At 37.5% G+C, this 18,541-nt stretch overlaps 1 protein-coding gene across 2 annotated transcripts in view; it reads right to left on the reverse strand.

Moving 5' to 3' along the window:
- Cd96 (CD96 molecule) overlaps window positions 1-18,541 on the reverse strand; it is a 105,952-nt gene that overhangs the window by 67,371 nt on the left and 20,040 nt on the right. For both annotated transcript variants that reach the window (XM_023701899.1, XM_004624882.2), the window contains exons 3-4: window positions 17,349-17,473; window positions 3,289-3,496 (exon numbers count right to left, since the gene is read on the reverse strand). In XM_023701899.1, the coding sequence (XP_023557667.1) occupies window positions 3,289-3,496; window positions 17,349-17,473 (333 nt within the window). The remainder of the gene's footprint in view (window positions 1-3,288; window positions 3,497-17,348; window positions 17,474-18,541) is intronic.

The raw sequence follows: 18,541 nt of genomic DNA on the forward strand, positions 1-18,541 counted from the left end.
GTGTGTGTGTGTGTGTTCTCTGAGACAGACTATTTGTTGGATATTCATCAAACACCAATTCCAAGCCTGACAGTAGGCTAGAAGTCAAGGAAAGAAAGGTAGGCAAACTACGTTCACTAAAATTTAGATTTTCATAGAAAATGCAGATAATTAAACTAGACATTACAATACACTGTGTGGGATTTGAAGAATGCTTTTTGATCTTGGAGAATAAGAGGCTTTGGAACATGCAATATGCAGCTAAGGCTGGTGTGGGGATCAGTGGTGAACCAAGCGAGACTGGAAAGTGAAGGACCGCAGGAGCAGACAGTAGGGAAAGAAGAGTTTTCTGTGCATCCAAAGGCCAAGAAATAAAGGGTCACTTACAGAACCTGGATGAGAGCCAGAAAAATCCATACTTTTTGAGTTTGTTTGGGAATAGAGAAGTATCAAGAGTAGTTCAGCAATTCTATTGTCCTGGTAGACTGCAAGTCTTTCAAAGCCCGAGTATGTTACCCACCTCTTCATCTCCAGCACTTAGTGCCCAACCGAAGTACACACTGAGTACGTCATGTTAAACTGAAGTGGCTTCAAGTAAGTGTTTGACCACAGCAGCAGAGCTTCTCTAAGAAGTGGAGAGAATATTAAGACCTCTTTTCCCAGAAGCTGCCTGTGCTCACTGCAGTTGCTTAGCATTGACTTCTACATACTGCACAGTCTTATAAGCACAATCCTTTTGCCTGAAGATTCTTTGGGATGCTAAGAAAACCCCTAGTTCATCAGGAGGAAAAACTGAAAGGAGTCAGTTATGATGACATGAGATTTGGCAGCTAAATGTCCTGCCATCCTTGCCCTTCATTGGAGATAACTCTGATGTGTGTTCTATGCTATGTCCCAGTGTTCCCAGTGGAATTGATTTCTAAGCCCATGGTGGTAGCTGGTTTAATCATGCACAGGTTATTATTTAGATTCAATTTCTCCTCCTGTTTCTCAGAATAACATGAAAAATAAACTAACTCAAATACTTGTTGCAGTGTTTTCTTTCAGAAGAAAGCAAACCAAAGTACAACCCTAAAACTCTCAAGAGAGGAAGAATATTTTTGACATCCTACTAGTTGATAAGTACAAGTAGAAGGACCTGAAAGAAACACAATTACTGATACTTGCAGGGCTGGTCAAAACAGACAGAGCCTTTTTGTTGTTTTAAGACAATCATATTTTCATCTCAGGACTGGGGAAAGCAAACCTGTAATGGAGATACCGCCTTTCTAGGGAAAGTGAAGTAACAGAAGACAAATGAGGGAGATGCAGAAGGCTGCAAAGGAGCTGATCTGTATGAAATGAAAAGCTGGTTGAGAACGCATAGTTTAGTGGTTCAGGCTATGAAGAATGGATAGGTGAAACATGTAACTATTTAATATGGTGACTCAGTAGGGAAAAAAGGCAAGTTCTTATACGGTATGTGTTACACTGCTGTGCTAGGACCACTGTAGTGTACAGCCAGGCAATACCCACAAGGCAATCAAAGCCTGGATGAAATGCTATGCAAGAACAACTTACAAGGGCTGGTGAGATAGCTCAGCAGACTAAGCACCTACCTAAGCAAGTGCAAGGACCAGAGTTCAATCCCTGGCATCACATGCCACACTGGTCTTGCCCTCGGGTGTGTCAATCAGGCCACCAACACCAGGCATAGTGGTACAAGCCTGTAATCTCAGCACTGGGGAGGCTGAGACAGGAGGATCACTAGGAGTCCAAGCTGCATAGTGAGACCCTGCCTAAAATACATAAAAATATCTAAAAATAAAAAAATTAAAGCACAAATACAACCAACCCAACCCATTCGCTACATGAGAATGCCATTGGGCAAGGAAAATCTCATCCTATGGATAAGCAGGCAGAACCTCACATTCTAAAGATTCACCAAAAGGAATTCAGGGAGAAATATAGAGAAAGATGTAGAACCAGACAGGTGATAGGAGCCAGATGCAAGGAGTAGAAAGCATTCAAGATCAATGTGAAAACATGTTGGTTAGTAAAGAGATCATTACATTGATCAAAAGTGTACCAATAAAAATTAATTAAATAAAAAGACGCAGTGCACGGCTTAAACACTGATGAGGCAATTAGATCATGGCATGATAGAAAAGCCCTCAGTTAAACAGGGGCACAGCTTGCCCAATTTAAAATTGATATTTTTCTGCATTTCAGATAGCTGCTTTTACAGGTTTGCCAACAGTCAGGTCAGGTGGGGCCATTTCTTGTTAAGGCAGCCCAGGTAGATGAGAGAGAAAGAGGTGGGAGACCCGTTAGTATGAGCTTTCAGTCATACATCTTGGTTGTAGCTACTTCCTTTTTTGAAAATTGTTTTGTTTTCTTCAAAATAGTATATCTTGTGAATTTTTCAATACAGAAAGATTCAAAGAAAAACAAAATTTTTAGTTGCTGTATCATTCAGAGAGCCGGGGAACAGTGTAGCAACCTATGCCCTTAGGTTTTATACTCTGTGTTCACCTCATTTTCTAAAATAATTAATTGCTTATCCATATGACTGCTTTTCTCTTTGCCTTCTTGTAAAAGTGGCTTTCTGAGAAATGTAGGTCTTAGTTACAGAAATGATGAAGTATCAAGAGCCAGAGACTTTTGTTTATTAATATTTCTTGCACCATGGAGCAAAATATAATGTGCATATTTTCATCTTGAAGTTGCACCCTGCAGACTCTGCATTCTGAGCGAAGAACAGTGGATGCTAAAGCTCAGCTCTGCTTTCCTGAGGCTGCAGAACCCACGGCCATCCCTGTGGGTGCCTTGCTGGGAGGGCTGGGGTAGTCTCTCACTGTTCTGGGGAACAGGGTGGGGCGACAGTAGAGGTTCTCTGAGCTCTGTTTGTCATCTATTTTTTTTTTCCTGGTGACCTTATTCAACCTTGATCCAGAAAGCAATGAACATAGACAAATATGCAATTAGATTTTGATGGTTATAATTAAATTAATTTCCAGCATCCTTGGGGAAAATTATTATTACAGACAAGGTATATATGACTCATATGTAGCTTTTATAAAACTCTCCCATATGTGGCTTTCTGTATGATTTCTTTTCCTATGGACAAAATAATTATTCTTTAGCCTTGCATCCTTGTCCTCACTTCCAATAAGAATGATAAAAGTCAAAGCAAATCAGAATTTGGGGATAGTTAACTCTGCTTTAGCTGTTCTTCTATGTAGACAGGAGCTTCGTTTTCTAGGGGACAGAAGGCAGGAGATATTGACAGGAGGATGGTAGGAGTCCATATAGAACAAAAGCCCTTACCAAAGACCTTCACGACAGTGGAGCTCTTCAGGATTTTTCCAGGCTTGACTCCAACGTGGCAGGAGAACTTCCGGCCATCATCATGGGTTTGGACTGGAAAGAGCTTCAGTCTATAGTCTGCACCTAGTGTCACTCTGTCTGTGAAGGATGTGGCATTGCTGATGTGCTGACCCTGGGTGATAATAGTTTCCTGAGTGCCATTATCCCCCTGGTAGAAAAAAAAGGGCTGTTATCAGATATTTGTTTGGGTCAGCTCAGAAGTAGCTGTTGCGTGAGCATTAACTAATTTATTTTTGCAAAATGGAGAGGGAGAATGGTGAATTAAAATAAAGAGGTATTTAGTATGCTGCTGGAGAAAGCATCATTACATTTGACTTTCAGCTAAAAACTACTGTCACCCTCTCCAAATATGAATAGAAGCTTTCAAGTGCTCTTCTGACCCAACTTTCCCCTTAGTACCTTCCAGAAGCTGCATATCTGAGGTGAGATTTGTGGGCCCAAAAGGGGAAACTAATGGCATATCATTTAGAAAGCTCTGAAATTTTAATGTTGTCTTGTAGTGAGGAGAGTCTATAAATTTTGCTTATGAAATTTTCACATGTACTGGGTAATTATAGCCACCCTCTCTGGCCAGAATTTCTTTAGGAAAGGAATTTTAGCTCTTCTCAGAAGCAGGACTAGGACAAGGTAAAGGTGCAAACAAGGTACAGTGTTTAAGCAGGCCTCATTCTCAGGACCTTGTGGGAGAGGGGTTGGCACCTGAAGTGCATGCCTCAGTGAACTGAGTCCTTGATACCTCTTTCCTCATCCCAGACACCTATTTCTTTATCCTAATCATGGTCTTTGCCATTATACCTTTATGTGTATTCTACCAGTAGCTTCAAATGTTAACCTTGGTTTGAGATATCAATTTATCTGGTGTACTTGGCTCTTCTGCTCCATATTTTTCCTTGGATCTCTGAAGAAAAGCCCTTGTCATTCTTACTCTGTCCTCTATTTCCATGGGCCAGCTCCCTGTGGTTACCATCAGTAAATGTGTTGAGCAAGTTCTCCACAAATGGAGAACTCAAGGGAGGACCAAGGTAGGAGAAGGGCTAAGTCCTCATACTCAGGTTCTATAACTCAGCATTCTCAGCTGAGCTGCTTTGAAGCTCTTGATGCACAAGGTCTTTGTTCTTCTACAGGCTCTCAATCTAGCTCTCTGAGATTACCCTGAACTGGGACATTTTTAAAAGTTTCTCAGGTGAGCGTGGGCTGAGAACCACTGGTGTAAATAAGCCACAGATGAATCACTTGGCCCAGAGGAAATGGGAAGAGCTAAGACCTAGAAGGGTGAACAAGAGAGCATTTGGAAGGCAAGAGGTTACAAAATAATGAAAGCAAATACCTCTGACTGGGAGTCCCTAGTTTAATGAGATAAAGTCAAGGTCGGAAGATGGAAGCCAGATGAATAAATTCAAGTATGGACATATTTATGAGTTTAATTATGAAGACAATTTCAGAATTTACTTAGGGGAGGACTTTTGGGGAAGGCACCACTCTTCAGATGAATATGGCTAGGATTTTAAGCCTAACATACTGATAATATTACATGATTGCCTGCAAAGAATCACACTCCGCTAAAGTCTTAGCACTGAAGTGATGTATGTACCTTCTTACAACACCATGAGCCGGTGCTAAGTTTTCTTAAAAAACAAAACAAAACAAAAAACCTTACTAGTATATGTTTCCCACATATTGAACATATTCACCATTGGGCACGGGAATGTGTATGTTTCACCTTAATCCTCTTTACATCCCCCTCTCTCTTTCCCAGCCCCCTAAATTTCCAGATTCATTACACATCTACACATAGCTATCTCTTTTTTAGTCATCATTTCTCTTTTAGTTTGCTTTTAAAATTATTTTTAGTTTGTGGGGCTGGGGAGATGGCTCAGTGGAATAAGCGCTTCCCTGGCAAGCTCAAGGGCCTGAGTTCAATCCCCGGTTCCGCAAAAAAAAAAATAAAAATAAAAAAAATAAAAAAAAATTATTATTTCTAGTTTGGGTTTCTCACATGAAAATAACCACATGATGTATAACCTCAGTGTCTGATTTATTTCACTTAGCATTATGAACTTTTGTACTGTTTTCCTAATGAAGAAGATTGGATCATCAAGAACTAAAATGTATTCTTTTTTTTTTTTTTTTTGCAGAACCAGGGATTGAACTCAGGCCCTTGCGCTTGCCAGGGAAGTGCTTATTCCACTGAACCATCTCTCCAGCCCTTAAAATGTATTCTTGAAGCTGATTCTCCACAGAGTTTTAAGGATTGTGAGTGCTGCCAGGAGCAAGTGGAAGGCCATTCCTGGGGCTGATCTGAGGCAGTAGCTAAGGGAACAGGCTCCCCCTGCAGGTCGTCCAGTGCACGAGGACAGCCTCCAGTTTCATGAGTACACTGTTTGGAAGAATTCAGAAGATAAAAATGTCCCTACTGATCCAGTGTGTGGCTTGCCATTTGGAACATATTTATCTGTTGTTTTGTTGGGAGAAGGCAGCCACATGTTGTAAACTGCTAAGAAAAATTGCATTTGTTTTTATTATGTAGTAGAGTATGATTAGCTTCTGTAGTTTATTTGATGGAGAAAAGGTACCATAAAGAAATGAATACATAAAATCCTAATCATGCACAGGTTGTCTTGGCTTGTTCTTGCTTGTAACCAACTTCTGTAGAGGAAGGGACTGGGTTCTTCATTGGAAAGATGCTACTCATTTACAAATTTCCCTGTAATCTATACTATAAGGGATTCCCAAAAAACTCTAGAGTCCATAGAAATCTATTGGCCCTTATTTTATAAGGAGTATTGTGACAAAAACTTGCACGTGAATGTTTACCTTCACCGAGAATGCAACAGGACAGGTAGCTAAAACTAGGCCAGGCACTGTCTAGATCTTGGAAATGCTTAAAGCTGAGAAAGAGAGAATACTTTTATTCTCTGACTCTTCTAAACTTTTATACTCTTATTAGTTATAGCCTAAATTTAGTTAGTGTCTAGTATCTTTTAGGTACCAGGTAAAGTTCTTTCAAATCTTATATATATTCTTTGTAACAATAAATTGACGTTATTAATTTGCTAACTTGCTCAACGTTGACATAATGTAAAGAAGTATTTAAGCCACAATGTTTCAAAGCAAGAATCCTCAGAAACACAGGAAATAAGAATAAGAGACATGTATTAATAACATAAAATCAACAAAATTAATTAAAATATAAAATTAGTGAAAATACATTTGGAGAAACCAGAATAAAAAATTTAAAAGAAAGTCCATGTTACGGTTTGTGTCTAGTTGTCCCCCCAGAGCCTCATGCAGTCATTGTGGCAGGCCTCTAGAGTTTGTGATTAGTTCATGACCCAGTGCTGGGATTACAGGTATGAGTGCTACACCTGCGCTGGAGTGGGTAATCTGCATACAATGCGGGGCAGAGAGAAATGCTTGCTAAGCACTGCAGCTGCTGCTCCTCCCTTTGCTCTGTGATGTTTTCTGCTACCATAAGCAGCTGCCCTCTGCCATGTGCCACTCTGCCTTCGGGCCAGCTGTGTATGGACTGAAACCTCCACTAGTTATGAGCTAAATAAACCTTTCCTTCCTTAATTTTGGGTGTTGGGTATTTTGTCCCAGCAATGAGAGAAAGATAACTGAGACAGTGCAGAAAGACCGAGTCTTCTATGTCAGTCACAGATTTCAGGGGTGTGGGAAAATTTCTGGCTGAAAGAGGTATTTTTGCAATACATTGACTCCTTTTGGGTATTAGGCATCACAGTTAAGCATCTGATGCTCGATGCATCAACTGTTACCTGATAAGTAACAGTGATCTTAAGTAACCTAGTCTGCAGGAAACACACTGGTAGGGGTCATCCTTATGCAGAGCCTTTAATTTTACCTGTTTTTCTTGTCTTCTCTGTTCTTTAAAGAAAAAAAGTTATTTCCTTATTCAAATATTAATAAATATTTCTAAAACCTTATAAGCTTCCAACTTGATAGATTCTTGCATTTTAATGGGCCATATGTATATTGAGGTAGCTAACATATAAAATGTTAGATAACATATATACCTGTGGTAGTCCTGACACCCAGCACAGTTATTAGGCAGTAATCATACAAGTTTAATGCCCTTCAGTAACACATGATCAGCTTGTTCTATTTCATTAGTTTTCATTATCTGCCAGAGTAAAAGTGAGAATTTTTTTTTTTTTTTCAGAACCGGAGATTGAACTCAGGCCCTTGCACTTGCCAGAGAAGCGCTTATTCCACTGAGCCATCTCCCCGGCCCTGAGAATTTTTTTTCATTGCTAAGTTTTGAATTTTTTTCTCCCTTTGAAAAGTCATATTAAAATTTAATCATTATTTAATGCAAAATTGTATTAATACAAAATTAAAAAACTGAGAAAAATAAGTTTAATTCCTAATATAATAATGCTGAAGGGGCTGAGGAGATAGCTCAGCAGCACAGTACTTGCCTGGCAAGCGCAAGGTTCTGAGTTTGATTCCCAGTGTCTGCATAGAAAAACAAGGCTGAGAGGAAGTGACTGGGCTAGGATTGGGCTCCTGGGCTCAGTGGTGGAGTGCTATCTTAGAAAACATGAGGCTGTGATGTCAATCTACAGCCCTGCCCCCAGAAGGGCAGAGGAGTTGTGGAGTGGGCTTTCTCCCTTGCATACTTCTGCCAGGTGCAGGAGGATGCAGCCTTCCAGCTGCAATCTTGGAAGCAGAAAGACCAGTTCCTCTGTGGTGACACTTTCACTGTGGACATCTCAGCTATGAGAACCTAGAGAACATTAATACTTGTTGTCATAACTTAGTCTTAGGGATTCTGCAATGGAAACACAAAATAGACTACGACAGTCAAACAGTCACACTTCATTTGATCTGTAGTCCTACTGCTGTCAGCCTTTATTCACCTACCAATAAAGGGCTATGTAAGACATGGGAACCACAGGCAGGTTGGAAGGTTGGAAAACAATTCTCTGAGCAATTTAAACACATCCAGAGCTCAAGGAGCAGCCTGCGTTTTCTTTAAAATTTTGTTACTTTGTTCATCATGATTTATTCTCTAAACTTTGATTAAGATATATTGATATTTATTTGCATTACTTATTTTTTAGCACTTGGTTGAGTTTTGCTCTCAGGGTCAGCAGTCTTACCTCTTTGTCCTCATCTGAGCTCTTAGGTTACATCCCTAGTAAGTGGTGAGCCAGGACTGGGAGCTAACATTTTCCTTCCCAAGTTCCTACTGTTAATAACTGCCATAGATAGTCTCATAAAGGTAGTAGGATGTGCCTTCACCATTTCAGCATATAGCCTGTTTGAAGATATGCACAGATTCACATGAAAATAATACAAAGGTCAAGACCCAAAGAAAAGAAATAAATGCATAGTTCAATGATGTACACAAATATAATGAAATAACTATGACAAGGGCTGTATCGGTCATATCAAGTCATGGAAAATGAATGTTATAGGCTCCTCCTAGCAAATCCTAAAATAATTCACTGAGGCATTTCTATTTTTAACAAGAATCAGAAGTATGCATCCAGAAGAGGAATATTGGTACTACTTGACTTAGTGACAGTTTCTCCTCCCTGGGCTGGCCTGAGCTCCTCAGAGCCAGCTCCACATCAGAGCCAGCTTTGTTGACCACAGTAGGTGACTGATGCTGGGTGTTCAGAGCAGGTCCTATAAATGGTATTAACTGTGTTGACTGCCAATTCTTCATCTCCAAATTGCTTCCTATATTCCTACTTCCTCCATTTGTTTTCTCCCAGGTCTGTGTTATCAAAGCAGACTGCTGGCCGAAGCTCTCTACCTCCATTGCTCCAGAGCAACAGAATAATATTTCTTATAATTATTGTTCACACTTAGTAGTTATCTGATGCTTTGTTTCTTGATTACAACAAAGAAAATCAAGGTCAGCTGCTCTTTGGTAAGATGTTTCTGTTTTATTTCTTGAATAGAAATGCTTCCCATGAGTATGAGAAAACATTGTTTATAGTCTTATTTTGCATTTCACTTAATTATAAAATAGCACAAAAATTTTAAAAGCATAATAAAAGATATTTGTACATAAAAACAAAATATGCAAGGATTTAAAATACAGATATGACTCAGCTGTGTGCTATTATCATTAATATTGAACTGTTTGAATTTCAAATATTCCTGTCCTTGCCTTCATGATTTAAAGGAATTAAACTGTGTATCTCTCTTATCTACCGATTTCAGGAACAAATATTCCCTTAGAACCTTCTCCCATGTGCATTACCAACTTGTACTTTAAATTCCTGAAATCTGGATTTAGTATATGTCTGCCTTTTGCCAACCACCTCTTCTTTAAATAACTAATTGAAGAATAACCTTTTCTAAAAAGATTTGCCAGGCACATCTAGGCAGGATGAAACAATTTTCCTCCTATACTGTTATTTTTTTACACTTTCATTAAAAGTATATGTTGTGATTTAAAATATCTCCAGTATAATTTTGTATCTCTGTGGGATCTGACACTCAAAACAGATTCATCATGTTTACTAGATTGAATTAATATTTATACTGTGGGAAATCAAGATGATAGTTTGAAATGAAAACAAAATAACAGCACATATTTGGAAACTTCCAGAGTAAGGCTGAATAATTGCTCAGATGACTTTATGCTTGCATCCTAAGACATAAAATAAGAAAAATCAGTGTTTTTGTTTACTAATGGCATCCCATCTAAAAACACAATGAAGATTTCTTATGCGTCCCTCCTCTACTCACATAAGTCCTCAGTTTTCACTGAAGTGTTGGACTTTTGTTATTATTATTTTGGTACTTGGAATCAAAGCTGTGACCTCCCACTTTCCAGGCAGGCACTTTGCCACGGAGCTATATCCCAGGTCCCTGACATGTTGACCTTCAGTGTGCACTTAGGGAACTGAAGTATTTCTTGTCTCGTTAAAGTTAGGCACATGGCTTATTTGTAGTCAGTCTTGAAATGTAGCCTCCTGAAACACAAAGGATCTTTTCTATCCAACACATCCTGAGCATGGGAAATAAGTTTCTTTATGATATAGAAAATTTCAAGAATAACTTTTCCCACGAGAGTCGTAGCTGAGTTAATTAGATTTTATAAAGTTCTATATACAGGAAGACATGATTTTGTTTTCCTGTGATCGAGATAATTTTAGTTTGTAAAATTCTTTCCAGGGCTTAACAAAGCACTTGGGACAGGAGGACTTTGCTGCACTCATAGTTGTCAAGTGTAGTGCAGCAGGTTTTTGCCCTCCTGTGCTTCTCTTTATCATCAAAGCCCCATTATTTCATGTTTGTAAGAATCCTTGGGTTACCGTCATGATTATAACTATTAGTTTAGGAAGACACTAAAGCTCTAGACACATGGATTACAAAGAGTGCTGAAGTCTTCTGTGAGCTTATCACAGTGATGACATGAAGATCCAGGCTGCTTTGGGTCAGACTTGCTGAATCCTAAGGCCATCTACAATTGGAGCCCAGATGTAAGTCAGATGGCCAGATAGATTTGGATATTGGAAAAGGAAAATGCACTGTAGGAATTTACTGAGCACATTTGCTAACATAATATTACTTTGTGTGTGTGTGTGTGTGTGTGTGTGTGTGTGGAACTGGGGATTGAACTCAGGCCCTTGCACTTGCCAGGCAAGCGCTTATTCTACTGAGTCATCTCCCCTGCCCTACAATATTACTTTTGAGGAAATGTTTCTTTCAAAAATTTATCAAGCTGTCTATATCTTTTTTAAAAAATGTATTTAGTACAGGGTCTACAGGGTCTCACTACACAGATCAGACTCATAATGATACTCCTGTTTTCAGCCTCCCAAGAGCTGGGATTACAGGTGTGCACCACAATATCCAGTCTCAATTGCCATCTCAGCGTGCTGGGGGGGGGAGTGAAAAAGGCATGTAGAGCTGGGAATTGAACCCCAGTCCCCTGCATCTGCCTAAGCAGTCACTTTACTGAGCTATCTGGCCAGTCTAAGCTGTCTCTATCTTGATGCAATCTTGAAAGTCATGGTATGGCTTGAGGTCCTAGAAGATGCTTAGGACTACCTCACTGCAGGCGCTCTCTGAAGACATCATTTATTCTAAATTCCCTGGAAGTATTAAAAAAAATACCTATTAAGTCTTTTTAGATTTTTTATTACTCATTATTAACTTTATTGAAAAAAATCAATAATAATTATATAACAAATTAAAAATTGTAGGCAAATATTGAAATGTGAAACATATAAGATGTAAAGTGAATTTTATAAAAATATTTCTGAAATGAATACTTAACATGAGATTAATAATGGATTGTACACTGTAAAAAATTATTTACAAACTTAAATGAATATAGCAATAAAATTGTCTCAAACATGAAGAAGAAAGAGATTACAGATCAGTCACATAATAGTTTACTCTGTGCCAAAATGAAGGAATATATATATGTATATATATATATATATATATATATATATATATATATATATTTAGAATTCTTGAAGTAGAAGGGGTAGGCAATAAATATTTAAAGATTTAAAATTTCTGAATTTAGTTCAAGTTATAGTACCACATTTCCAAGAAAAATGAACCTTTTGCAGGAGAAATGTGAATGAAATCATACCAAGATACACAAAAATGATTTCTCCAAAACTAATTGTAAAGAAAAAAATCATCAAAGCATATACATAGAAAAAAATATTAACTATGGAAGAGGAAAATTAAATAGCATTTTATTTCACATTAGAAAAAAAGGATAAAGTGGGTAAGAAACTAATTTATTCAAAGGACTGAAAAAAAAGATCTATCCTCATTGAATTTTATACTTAACAAACATACATTTAAAAATTAAAAGTAAGATAATTTCCAGTTACTCAAAATATCCCAGAACCTCCAGATGTAGCATATAGAAAATAACAAAGACCGTAATTCGGAAGGCAAGAAAAGTTGCTGTATGGTCTTGGATAAGGAATAAAGACCTCTCAGAATGGTAGTTATGCAGGACTATGTAAAATATAATTACATTAGGTGAACCCATTTAAAAGGTCATTGAAGATTTCCACAAAACAGTATCAATCTTATGTCAGGTTATATACATTTCTTTTCATATATATATATATGTGGATATATATCTATCCACACACACGTGTGTGTGTGTGCGTGTGTGTGCAAAAGACAAGGAAGAACTAATATAAAGTCAATGGAAAATGGAAATCCACTTTTTAAAGTTTCTAATACTAGGAGAAAATATACCATGTCTTGTAAGTAGATTGTAAATCGAAGAAGCAGTATAAATCATAACACAGAAATGAAAACCAAACTACTCAGAAAATTGATTAAATATTAATTAACTCAAATTAAAATTAAACATTTCAAAACAATATTCAAAAATTAATTTAAATTGTGAGTCCAACTAAGAGGCCAGAATGTAGTGGATCATATGTATGAATCTGTGATCAATTCAGAGCATTCATACAGTATTTGATTAGATTATTATATGCAAAAATATCAAGGAAGAAAAAGTTTTCATAATAGTAAAGAATTACTAAGAATACAATGTAACAAAAATAGTGGAATGGCAAATATATGACCAGTACTTCTAACAGTTTGGTGATAGGCTATTGCACAATGTTCTAGTATGTGGCAGAAATGGACAGTGCCCATGTCGCTTACTGGTGGTCAGGTGTCACTTGTGGAAACAAGCTACTGATATTTCCTTGATATCCACCCTGTGGACAGAATCAGACAGATTCTGTCTGACGCAGACAGAATCATGACCTATAGGGTGCAGGGGAAATCCTTTTGTAGAGTATGCTGTTGGAAATATTTTGCTGATGTATACAAAAGAATAATTGAAAGACTGCTTTTGCACACCTCTTATTCGCCTGTGTTTAATTGTTTGCCCTATTTGGTGGGTTCTTTCTGTTCTCTACCATGAAGTTGTGGTCATTTTGATCCCTATCTTTTAGCTATCATGAAATTCTTTAGTTGTTCTTTGTCATGGAAGTATTTCACTTCTCCATTAAACTTGAAAGAGAGTTTTTCAGGGTTATCAGTCTGGGTTGGAATTTGTTTTCTTGCAAGATTTGATACACTTTGCTCAGTGCTCTTCTTGACTTCATGGTTTGTGAAGAGAAATCTGCCATTATTCTGATGGGTTTTCCTTTAAATGTGATTTATTGCTTTTCTCTAGCGGCTTTTAGTATACTGTTTCCTGTGTTGAATTTCTGGGATCTTGATTGGATGTGTTTTTAATTGGGTTAATGTTTTTTTGGAATTCTGTATGCTTCTGTTATCTGAATATCGGTTGTTTCTCCATGTTTGGGAAGTTTTCTGCTATTACTTCTGCCCATATTCTTTTTATATCATTTGTATTGACTCCTTCTTTTTCACTGATGCCTTCTAATCTTATGTTGTTCATCTTTGCATCATCTTGCAGGTGTTGAATTATTTTTTCCTGAATCCTAGTTGTCTTTAAAAGATCTTTTTTTACATTTCTTCATAGCTGCAATAGTGTCTTCAAGGTCTGAAAGTCTATTTTCATTCTCATTTGGATGGTTTTGCAAGCATGTGATTGAGGTTCTAATTTCCTGTATATCACTTTGAATCTGCTTCATGCATTCTATTTCTTTCTTACATTGCTCATTCAAGGATTCCATCATTTTTATATCCTACTCTATTTTTCATAAGTATCTTCTTTTTTATTTAAAAGTATTTTTATTTCAGTCATAGAAATAAATCCAGAATTGTACAGATTTGTAGTTTTTTAGTTATTATGAGAAAATATCTTCTTTTAAAGAGTAACTATTAATAACTAGTGTTTCAGCCCTGTTTTTCACAATATTTCAGTTTTTTACATTACTAATATTTACATTAGTAACAAGGTACATAATTTTACATTACTAACATGGTACTTAATAGAAGTGCAAAGTGGTTAGTTTTTTATAGTACACAAATATTAGTACTTCTTTCATTATAGTTATCATTTCTTTTTTTACTTCAGAAATTACAGCTGATCTGATTTCCTTTATACCTTTCAGCAGTTGTTTCTTTACTTCAGATACTATTATTTCAGAGATTTCAGGTGTTTTATTTCCAATTTCTTCTATGCTATTGTTTCCTGCATCTGTTCTGGGTGGGCTCAGGGCCTGAGAATGCCTTTTGCTCCTTCTCTTCATCATTTTGTATAACACAGTCTTCTGACCTTTGATGTAGAGCTTTGGTATAGTTATTACATTAGCACCAGTTCTGGATCTACCTTGTTCAAACTTGTCCAGTTGGGTGTGGCTTGGGCCTGGCTGCTGTGCTCCACTTCTTCCTGCTCCAGCCCTTGGAACTGAACCCACTTTGCCACTTTGGCAAGCTGTTCTGCTCCTGGATCAGCTAGGTGGGTCTTGCCTCTAGCCTCTTTGCAGGGAGTTCTGCTGCAGGGTTCCACATCAGGCCTGTATAATGGAGGAAGTTTCACTCACATGCCAGGCCTGGGTGCTGGCTGAGGCGGCAGTCCAGTGGGCCCCAGGCTGTCCCACTCACACACCAGGCCTGGAAGCTGGCTGGAGTCACCAGTGTTCATTTGTTTTTTCTTTGGTGAAACTGGGGATTGAACTCATGCCCTTGCACTCACTGGGGAAGTGCTTATTCTACTGAGCCATCTTCCCGGCCCCAACAGTGTTCATTGTATGATTCAGGGTTTCTCAGAGTCCTTCCCAAGCAGCCTGCAGCCATTAAAATCACAGAAGCAGCTTTTTTTCTTTGAAAGAAACCACTAAAGTGTACTTTATCAATTACCAGTTTTTTATACCTAATGAACTGCCAGTTATTAACCAATAAGTATCATACGCTGGGTGATCATCAATTTAAAATGAAGACAATAAATAAGATTGTGAAGGAGGAAAGATAGAAAGCATTTTATTAGAGTATGTATTAGGTACTTATTGAGTTCTCGTGTTCTAGGCCTAGGCTAGATGATAGGGATTTTGGAAGGGATAATTGCAGCACTTTTCCCTGGAAAATCTCAGTCTGTAGAAGAAACAGGCTGACCCTGAAGACTTTCAGGTGCCTAGAGAAGCAGGTCACACACTTGAGAAATGGGCAGCAAAACTCTGCAGTGAAGCTCTACTAAACAAAGCCCACTTGTAGCAAAATGTGATAAGACAGAAATTTTCATCCTACTGGTGGAAGTATTAACAATGTAAGCAAGTTATAAACAGAATGATTCCACTACTTGGTTAGTATAGATAGTTTTCTGCTCTCACAATATTATTGCCACCTTTAATTTTTTTCTAACAAATGAATTGTATCATGTTCATTAAGAACAACTGACTCATACTGATAGTAGCCACCATTTCCAGGGACACTTATATTTTGAAAGCTAAATCCTTTAGAGTAGAGAAAGAATTGTGACAGATGACAAAGAGACATGGTAGATTTTAGAACACTATGGCAAGTAATTTTAGAATGTATTTGTATTTTTATATTACCAACTACCCCGAATTATCTAGACAGGGAAAAATAGTCAATAGCTTATACTTTAAATTCCTCATGCACATCTGTTAATTTGGATTTGGTTGCTGCCCAGAGAAGCCTTTTTATACGTAAGGTCTAGCTTCTAAGACAGTCCACAAAACTCTAAGTAACACATAAGCACATGATCAATTATATGAATAGCAGCACTTTGCAAAATGTGTCAGATATTACATTCACAGGGATCCATGAGTTTTGTAAGAGTTTTTAGATCATGTTTTTATTTTGATGACAGTCTAAAAGTTAATGTAATCATCTTTACAATCATCTAAACAAATACGATGCTATGTGACTATTCAAATCTTTATAGTATCTGTGTAATGTGTTATTCTCTTGTCATCATTTGGTGTACCAGTATTAGAGGTTTACTACATGCATTTGTTAAAAACCAACTTTCACTGAAGTAGCTTACTTTAAAGTTAAAATGACAAATCTTTCATATCCATTATCATACTTAATGTTGACTTTATTTACCTGTAATGAGACACAATTTTTAACTCCCATTTAAAAGATATACATCACTATAATTTTAGTTCTTAAAATTAAATTTAGATTTTGAAAACTAGATGACACAGCACAGTGGAATAATGTTTCAGATTAATAATAAAATAATGAGGGCAGAGAAACTATGTAAAATCACACTCATTTTGAGAGACAGGAAAAATTAAGTTGCATAGCTATGTAAATGAATTTTGCAATACTCAAGTAGAGAAAAACAGTGAGGAATTTCATCATCATACAGGTCATAGTAAGCAACTTACTTAACTAACATGATCAGGATTACTTTGGGAACTTTCTAATTGATGATTTAAAACATATCAGCATTATACTTTATGTTGTCCTAGTAAATTGTTTTATCAAAATAACATATCAGTATTTTATTTTTGTTCTACATATGTTTTTAATTTAGAGTTTTTGAGGAAAAGAAGACAGACTTAGAGCTTCTTGAAATGTTTTGGCTGAGAAGCGTGGCAGCCACGGTCCTGCCTTCCCCTGTGGGCTCAAGAGAGCTGAGCAGTGACTACAATGCAAAGCCTGCTTCTCTCATGTACGCTCTCTGCTTACATTTTAGAAACTTTAGATTTTGTATTTCCTGACCTGAAGCAACGCTTATTTTCCCCAAGATGTAGTAATACAGGCTCTGCTGAAGGGAGGCTGTCTCTTCATATGTGGTTTTTGCATATTTATGCGTGGCAGTTCTAGTGAGTGTGACTTCTCTCTGGGACACCATCACATTCTATTTACTCTCTCATCATAGTTTAGAAGAGGGTTTGAGTAGAAATTAACCTTTAGGAGTTAGCTTCTGTGATCAGCCCACTGCATTTGCAGGCTGGAGTCTCCCCTAGTTAGAAGAGATCTTTGTGTCCTTTTCTTTCCCCAGCCTCCTCCGGTCACCAGCATAATGCCTGCCTCTCATCTTGTGTTTCTCCATGATTACTTGTTATTCATTTTACCTCATTAATATTTAAAGAGCATTGCAGTTATTCATTGAAAAGGGCAACACTTACCACCAACCATGCAAAGGTGAACTCAGACAAAATTTCTGAGGAGATATTTTGAAAGCATGGTATTTCCAAAGTCTGATTTATCTGTATTTCTATTGTATGGTTGTTTCTCCATTCATTCTGTGTAACTACAATAAAACATAAGGGGGAAAATACATGGATCTTTGAGAGCGCATTTTATGGAAGATACAAAATGAGTTTTAGTATGAAAAGTCATCTGTCCTCAGGGGATAGGTGTGAAGTAAAGAGGCAGAACACCACTACCATACTCATTAAATAAATGGTAATACCAAGGCACAAGAAGCACAAAGATCCTATGTACATATCCCCATTGCATCTGCCATATACAAACTCCCCTACAGTTAAGCATGTGTACCAGAGCAGTGCATTTGCTAGAATAAGTGGTCTTATGTTTAAACATTATCACCTGAAGTCTATAGTTTACATTAGGGTTCACTCTTACACTGTACAACCTTTGTATTTGGACAAATGTATATGCCAGGTATCCACCATTATGACATTATATAGAATTGTTCGATTGCCCTTAAAATTCTCTGAGCTGGGTCTATCGAATTTTCTTAATTCCTGATAACCACTGATGTTTATACTGACTTCATGTCTAACTGCCTTCTTAGAGCTTATAAAATTTCATCAATAAAGGAATAATACAGAAAAATATATAAGAAAGTGTGAGGAAGTATGATGAGTTATTTTTACTTTAAATTTATTATGAGAGGGCTGGCCAAAAAGCTCAGTGAATTAAAGCACCTGCAAGCAGGCACAGGGGCTGGGAGTTCGATCCCCGGGCCTCTGTGCTGGTCCCAACCCCTGAGGTGCCCTGAGGCAGCAATTGAGACTGGGCTTGGTGGCACGCACCTGTAATCCTAGCTCTTGGGAGGCTGTAAACAGGTGAATCACTATGAGTCTGATCTAGTAGTGAAACCCTGAACACCCTGTACAACCTTCCCTAAAATACAAAAAGAAAAAATTATTATGAGATAAACATCTTCCTCCTTTTTGAGTTTGCATAGATAAATATGAACTTTGGTATTCAAATTGTAGTACCAAGGAAAAATTTACAAATTAAAAAGAACTCATTCCAGTAACAAAAAATCTTATTTTAATATCTAATACCCTCCTCTCTTTCTCTCTCTCTCTCTCTCTCTCTCTCTCTCTCTCTCTCTCTCTCTCTCTCT

This window comes from Octodon degus, unplaced genomic scaffold (genome assembly GCF_000260255.1).
Source record: "Octodon degus isolate 3935 unplaced genomic scaffold, OctDeg1.0 scaffold00007, whole genome shotgun sequence".
In the NCBI taxonomy this organism is placed as follows: domain Eukaryota; kingdom Metazoa; phylum Chordata; class Mammalia; order Rodentia; family Octodontidae; genus Octodon; species Octodon degus.